At 42.9% G+C, this 8,407-nt stretch overlaps 1 protein-coding gene across 1 annotated transcript; it reads left to right on the forward strand.

Annotated features, from left to right (window-relative positions):
• Positions 1-282: 282 nt before the first annotated feature.
• On the forward strand, positions 283-2,345 carry LOC147492450 (cytochrome P450 76A2-like). Its single transcript, XM_086566205.1, has 2 exons — positions 283-1,226; positions 1,311-2,345. The coding sequence occupies exons 1-2, from the start codon at positions 309-311 to the stop codon at positions 1,917-1,919; spliced, it is 1,527 nt and encodes a 508-aa protein (XP_086422331.1). The 5' UTR covers positions 283-308; the 3' UTR covers positions 1,920-2,345.
• The last annotated feature ends 6,062 nt before the right edge of the window (positions 2,346-8,407 follow it).

Below are 8,407 nucleotides of genomic sequence, written 5' to 3' on the forward strand. Positions count from 1 at the left end.
TCACTTTCGCAACTCCACTCAGCCCCTTTAAGACGTAGAAAGATGATAAGATTGTTGGTGGGATTTGAAGTTCGATCATTTATTAAATGCAAATAAATAATTCTCGAGACTGGCTTTTCAAGTTTTCATTTCTAGCAACGCACTCATTTGGTTGACTAATCATCACATGCACCATAATAACCACACGTTAAATAAAAAACAAACTCATAGGAAAGCTGTTGGACGGATTCTATAAATGTTGGAAAACTCTGAGCGATTGAGATGAACAAAGAAATTAAAGAGTTCACTGCCATCAGAGTATAGGTACAATGGAGTGGACATTGGCTTCCAATACATTCTTGTCAGGCATTTGCTTAGCAATTGCTTTCCTTCTTCTTGCTGGAATCATGAAAAAGTTTAGTGTTTATTCTAGACAACTTCCCCCAGGGCCTGCAGGATGGCCGGTAATTGGCAATTTGTTTGATGTGGGTGCAATGCCACACCACTCCTTTGCAAGCCTCAGTAAGAAATATGGCCCCGTCCTTTGGCTCCAATTAGGTGCGGTTAATACCATGGTAATATCATCAGCTGAAGCAGCTATGGAAATGTTTAAAAACCATGACCTTGATTTTGCTAACCGCACCACCAACGAAGCCATGAGGGTAAACGGCTTTGAACAAGGTTCCATTTCTCAGTCCGAATACGGGCCATATTGGCGGATGGTTAGACGTATATGCACCACAGGGCTCTTCGTTAACAGTCGAGTAAAAGGGACGACAAATATACGTGCAAATTGCATGGACAACATGACAAAGTGGATATGGGATGAAGCTCAGGAGAAAGGTAGTGTAGAAGTTGGCCGATTCGTCTCCCTTATGAGTTTCAATGCCATAAGCAATGTCATCCTTTCCAAAGACGTTGTAGTGGATCCAAAAGCCCAAGTTGGATCAGAATTTGTTTCTTCCGTTACTCGCCTTATACAATGGATTAGTAAGCCTAACGTGGCCGATTTCTTTCCCTTCTTTCAATGGTTCGATCCACAGCGTATAAAGAAGAATATTAAACCGATAATCGAGCATACAGTTGGCTTTGCTTCTGGTTTTGTTGAAGAACGAGTTCTGGACCGACAGACGGGTAAAATTAATGCCAAAAAAGATTTTTTGGATGCCATGCTGGACTTTCAAGGCACTCAAAAAGATGGGGAACCCACAATGTTGTCACAAGGAAATATCACTAAATTGACATTGGTGAGAGTAGTTCATTCAGATGTCTTTCTATCTTTTTTCCAAATTTCCTCTGTATACATCTAACTTGATACTTCAGTTGTGTAGGAACTCTTTCTGGCATCTATAGACACAACCAGCAGCACCATAGAGTGGGCCATGGCGGAGCTTCTTCACAACCCTAATACAATGAGAAATGTAGAGGCCGAACTAGACCAAATAGTGGGTCAAGGCAATAAGGTTGAAGAAAGCGACATAGAGAAGTTACCATATCTGCAGGCTGTTGTGAAGGAAACATTGAGGTTGCATCCTCCTCTAGCACTTTTAATACCTCGCAAGGCAAGGGAGGATACCAAATTCATGGGGTATTCAATACCTAAGGACACACTAGTCTTCGTTAACGTTTGGGCGATAGGAAGAGACCCCGTTTCCTGGGATGACCCCTTGTCCTTCATGCCGGAGAGGTTCTTAAACTCCAATATTGATTATAAGGGACAACATTTTCAGTTTATGCCGTTTGGAGCTGGGCGACGAATGTGCGCAGGCCAAATGCTGGGGCATCGCATGCTCCATCTTGCACTAGGTTATTTGGCTCATACTTTTAAATGGTCACTTGATAATGGTCTTACACCAGAAAAAATGGACATGAGCGAGGAGTTTGGTATAACGTTGCGCAAGGCCGATCGACTGAAAGCAAAGGTGTCCAAGAAATTTTAGATGCGTCTTGACTCTTGCTTGACGTGACATGCAAAAAACACAATGGCATATCTATATTGCGTCAATAATATATGAAAACGCAAATAAATTTCAGTTTCAACAAATTAAGTTATTTCGTCATCTATTATTGGGTTACTGTTTGGTTGACTCTGTTTTTTAAAAACAGGGAAAACCGCTTTCTTAGTTTTCATCCGGATCGTGGTTGGGTTTCATCACAAAACTGTGTTTGTTTTCGCCCAACCAAACGCATGGAAAACAATTTTCTAGTTTTCTTGCAACCACAAAAAGAGTGAGTAATCAATGATTTCAAAATCCGGTCCGTACAAAATATCACGATATCTATAGAGAACACAGGCCATCAATGTGGATATATCTTGATATCAACACGATACTAGATTGTAAAAAATCCTTATATATAGCAACACATATCAGTACAACTTCACGATATTGGGAATATAGTGTTCTTGGTAGACAGTATAAGATCAATTCAATTTGCGGTTTATAACTACATTTCAACGAAATGACGTCACTGTATATCAAAATATATTGACATGTAATATTTTGCAAGGCTAAGTGTTCTTCTCTTATTGTGTCCTTGGTTGAGATTTGAGGTTGCGAAATTCATTTCCTTGTGGTTGAATTCAACTGTTCATATGGTTTAAGCCCTTTGTGCTGGGAAGATCCCTCCAGTTCTTCTTCTGAACTAACCAGTGTTTTTATTGAACCTTGTCTCATTCAGGAATATCAGGCACGTGTCCAGCATAACAGAGATACCATACCGACCTCATGTCCTCGTCCTCCGAACTGGCTTCTGAGCGAGTTACATCATTAGCTTGCACACCGATCTACGAGATCGCTCCAAAGTAGCTCAATTCGCACATTCTCATGCAGAACGCTCCATCTAATGACATCATCCATCATCTAGATGCAATAATTACCAAAGCCATACTTATACAATATATCCATTACCGCAAAATACGAACCACTGCAACCACCCCCCATCATTACGGTATTCCTACCAACACCATCCATACAGTCCTTCTCAATAATCTCAACCTTACATCTATGCTTGTCAGTACACGTGTTGTGTGGATCCTCATGTTCATTAACTATAAATACCACCTGCATGAACTACACCAGACCTGATTCTACTCTCCCCCCAGAAGTGAGAGCTAGATACGTAGGCAGTTCGCTCCAAACAAACTCGGTCTTTCCAATCTACGAACCCCTTCTCCTCTACCTTAATCACACTTGTAAAGCCCAGATTAATTCACACCTTTACATTGGCGCCATCTGTGGTATCGATTTATTGAGAAACCACTTTACACAAGAAAAACTCTCAAGCCCATGAAGCATGGCAAGCCTCGAAGCTCAAATCCAGAGCTTAGCGAACCAACTAGGCACAATGAACGAGCACATCACCCTGCTCAGGCAAGAAAATGTTGCATTACGAGCACAAGTGCAAGCACAAAACCCAAATAGTGCCATAGCCGAGGACGGCATTAATGAAGTTAATCAACAGATTAACGAGCTGTCGCAGCGAATCGATAAGAGTGCAGTCAAGAAAGACGCCACCCAGATAGTGCAAAAGATGCTGAAGACGTATCATGCTTCCCCTTTCACTGCTGAGGTACTTAGTAAACCTTCCCCTATAGATTTCATCCAACCACGCTTTGCAATGTACGATGGCAGCACATGTCCCGGTCAACACGTGGCTCACTACATTCAGAGCCTCGCACTCTATAGTGCCTAGGAGTTCGACCATCTCCACTGCCGTTTGTTTCCTGCCAACCTTAAAGATGGCGCTCTCGATTGCTTCTTTTCACTCGAGCCAAACTCAGTAAAGAACTTCGAGAATCTCACCGATCTATTTGCTAGCCAGTACATCCACAAAAGGCGTAAAAAAGCTGACCTAGATTCACTCTTCCAGCTAACCCTGGGCAAAGATGAAGACATCCGCTCCTTCTTAGGACGGTTCAAAACCGAGCTGCTATGTATGAAGAGAGGCCTCAAAGAGTTGTTCGCCACATTGGCATTCACCAACTCTTGCCGTGTTCGCAACGCAGTGCTGTCCAGATCACTACTGAAAGAATGTCTAGAAACCTTAGCAGAGTTGTACGCCCGAGTTGACAAATATATCAAGCTACAAGAAGGCCTCACTAAAGAACAACAAGTGGCAGCGATCTTTGATGACTCCCCACCTTCTAAGAAGCGACCCTGACATAATGGACAAAAATTAGGAGACAGAACGCACCGCAGCCGTGAGTTCGCCGTACTTACCCGATCTCCCAGTTACATTCTAGAGAAGCTGCCTATTACCGACCTGAGGTACGACAACCAGAAGATCGACCAGGGAAGCCATATTGCGCCTTTCATAGAACTAAGTGTCACGATACCAACGAGTACTGGGGGCTCAAGCACTACCTCCAAGACCTCGTTGAATCAGGTCATATTAAACATTATGCTAATATAGCTGATGGCGACCTACGCCATAAGCTCATGGCTCGCAGAGAGCGTAGCAGATCTCCAGCTCGCAACAATGGCCAAGCTCGCTCTCAACCAAAGGACGTCCCAGTGACCGATCCCATCATGACCGTCGTCAACACTCATCCGACCGAGACAACGACAGGACAATCAACATGATTACATTCCAGGACAATTCTGTAACGTCCACCAGGGAGAAAAGGAGACATGTAGGTGCTCTCCAGGAAGTCTACCAGTTCTTTTCACAAACAGCCACTAGCCCCACGCACTTCAGGTCGCAGTTTAGGCGACATAACTTTCACTGAGGCCGACCTCAACAAAGTTTGCCTCCCCATAATGATGGACTTCAAAATCAGTGACTGGACAGTCAAGCGCGTCCTGGTCGACCCAGGCAGCTCATGTGACATCTTGTTCTATCAGACCACCAAAGAGATGAACCTACCTAGATCGGTCTTCATAGATCCAATCGCCCCTCTCTATGGATTCAATGGGTCTCAAGCTGATCCAATTGGTGACATTATATTCTCCATCTCAGTTGGATCCAAAGAAAACAAAATCAGCATCAACACACGTTTTAGCGTTCTGGATGTCAGCTCGTCCTATAATGCCATCCTTGGATGTCGCTGGATCCACAAGATGCAAGCGATACCATCAACGCTCCATAAAGTACTTCTCTTTCCCGACCCCAGAGGTATGATAGAGCTTCGCAGCAACCAGCTCGAGGTTTACAACTGTAATAAGATCCTCTTAGTTAGACCCAAGGGAGAGTTCGCTAGCATCAAGAGGGCAGAAGACTTCATTGTTGAGGTCAAAACCAAAATGCCAAGGGAAAATGCTAGAGGCTTTGTTAAAAAGGTCCCTCCACAAGACAAGACCCCAGAGGTCACCCCAGCTCCTGTTGTCAAAACCACAGAGGTCGCCCCAACTCTTGTTGTCAAGACCCCAGAGTCGCCCCAACTCCTATTGTCAAGACCTCAGAGGTCGCCCCAGCTCCTATTGTCCAAACCCTAGAGATCGTTCCAGCTATTGGTATCACGACCCCAGAGATCATCCTAGCCCCTGTTTCCCAGACCTAAGAGGTCGTACCCACTCCTATTGCCAAAATCTCCATTCCTCAGGTCAAAAACACATCACCCGAGACCAACTTCACCAAGGTAGCTTCATCTTCTAAAGCAGCAGCTCAGACTGAGGAAATGGAGCGAGTGAACCTAGGAACAGTGGACGATCCTAAGTTTGTTTATGTAGGAGCTAACCTTGATCCTACTTTAAAAGCACAACTTGTAAGCATTTTATCATTGAATAAAGATGTTTTTGCTTGGTCATACATCGATGTCCCTGGTATAGATCCTAGTATTGCATGTCATACCTTAAATGTCAACCCTAATGCAAAACCAGTTCATCAGCGACCTAGGAAACTATCCCTGAGATTTCAAAAAGCAATTAATGATGAGGTCGACAAACTCAAAAAAGTAGGCTTCATTAGAAAGATAGACTACCTAAAGTGGATTGCTAACATAGTAGTAGTCCCAAAAAAGAACAGCACAGTGCGCCTTTGCGTAGACTTCATCAATTTCAACCAAGAAACACTTAAAGATAGTTTCCCCCTACCAAGAATCGATCGACTCGTGGACCAGACTTGTGGCCACGAGCTCTTGTCATTTATAGATGCATACAGTGGATACAACTAGATCCCACTCGCAGAAGAAGACCAAGAGAAAGCTTCATTCATCACAGAGCAAGTGATCTATTGCTATAACGTCCTCCCATTTGGCCTTAAGAACACGGGGGCGACCTACCAGCGGCTCGTTACTGATATGTTCTAGGACATGTTAGGCGACACCATGGAAGTCTACATAGATGATATGGTGGTCAAAAGAAAGAAAGCGGTTGACCACTTAGGTCACCTCGAGCAGGCATTCTCCATATTGAGCAGAACTCAAATGAAACTTAACCCGGAGAAATGCCTCTTTAGAGCGTCCTCCAGGAAATTCCTGGGTTATCAAGTCTCAGAGCGAGGAATCAAAGCTAATCTAGACCAGATCCGAGCGTTCTTGGATATGCCCGATCTAACGACAAAGAAGCAAACATAGAAGCTGTCAAGAATGGTGGCAGCTCTAAACAGCTTCATATCGAGACCGTCAGATAAGTGCCGACCATTCATACAAATTCTTAAAAAGGGTGAACAAATTTCATGGAGCGAGCAGTGCCAACAAGCATTCTCCACTCTCAAAGAATACCTAACAACACCACCCTGTAGGAATCGTTATTCAGAATGCAAATATTTCTTCAAATCGCGAGAACCCACGTGCAGCGGAATCAATGGGGTTCTCACGATTTTGAATGGAAAACATACCTTTGAATCCGATTTAGATAACTTTGAGAATCCAAGCTTTATCAAATCCGAAATCAACCCCTTGATCTTCTGTTGTATTCCTTTAGAACAGATTGGACGTTGTGTGGGCAACGATCTACCAATCCCCTTCTTTCTCACAAAGCTAGATCCAATTTTGGATCTATCTTTCCTTGCCTCTTTTTATAATCCAGTGAATAGGTTAAAAAAAAAAATCGGCCAGAGAGAAAGAGTATTCTATTTATAGGCTATAATAGGGACCATGAGGAGAAATTAGGGTTGGGCCTCCTGACGGGCTTGGGCTTCCCATATTCCCCGAACACACTGCCTAAGTCCGTCAACAAATGACTTATTACTAAAGGCCATTGTTGTACTACCGCCCTAATCCCAAATTACGTGTCAGTGTTTATGGGCTCCATATTATATGCTCGTTGATCTCCCCGTGTTTAAGATATCGAATGTCCGTTGATTAAGTCAAGTTACTGACAACTACATTAATCAACTTCTTATGTCCTTGAGTAGTACCACTCAACCTCATTGTCATGTCGGAATAAATCCACCGCGGGGTTTACATGACAATCTTTTGAGCTCCTCAAGGGGACATCATCAACCCGACTTCTTGCGGGACCGATTCCTTCTATAATCAACAAAGACACCTTACATACAATGTCATTACCCAATCCATCGAGTTTGTTGATTCACAAATGAATCTCACTCATTGATGATTTAAAGCAATGTACAATGCATGTAAGTGCCCGTTATTATATCCGGATTAGGAGGACAAACATCCATAATAACAGAGGCATTTGTTCTCTTACACAGTCAGTATAAAGAGAAACAACCTCACTTGATCTTGTTCAATACACACAAAGTGTACTAGTGTAATCTTATAGTCAAGATAGACTAATACCAGATTATACTACAATCGTACTAATGGTTTGTCCAAATCCATCTAGGTTGTGAACGATTACTTATACTTTATAAGGTACTGATGATATGATCTTCTGTGTGTTCACACCATATCATCTACAACATAAAGTATTAGACACATGCATATAACTAATAACATATATAATATGCATAACATTTGCCCATATGATTTTCATTCAAAAAATGAAGAATTAGAGTTTATACAAAAGTAATGCTTTTAGTATATAACCCTATCATACCCGTCCTAGCCAAACCAACAGATGGTGAAACATTGGGGCTCTACCTCGCAGTATCTGACTTCGCCATCAGTTTGGTTCTCTTCGAAGAGGACAACGGCTCAGAAAAGCCGATCTACTTCACAAGCAAGACGCTAATACCAGCGGAAAAGAACTACTCCTATATTGAAAAAGCAGTACTCACATTGCTGTACTCTGCAAGGAAGTTCAGGCCTTACTTTTAAGCACATCCACTCAAAGTACTCACCGACCTCCCACTGAAAAAGATCATTCTTAAAGACAACAAGACAACTCGCATGGCTGTATGGGCATAAGAACTTAATGAACATCACATCGAGTTCGTTCCGTGCACTTCGCAGAAAGGACAGGTCGTTGTTGACTTTCTAGCAGACTTTCCTGTCGATGACCTGAACTGGGAACCAGAAACAGATATCCCATCCACTAAACAGCAAGACAAGTCAACCTAGTCACTCTTTGTGGATGGTTCT

This window comes from Coptis chinensis, chromosome 6 (genome assembly GCF_015680905.1).
Source record: "Coptis chinensis isolate HL-2020 chromosome 6, ASM1568090v1, whole genome shotgun sequence".
In the NCBI taxonomy this organism is placed as follows: domain Eukaryota; kingdom Viridiplantae; phylum Streptophyta; class Magnoliopsida; order Ranunculales; family Ranunculaceae; genus Coptis; species Coptis chinensis.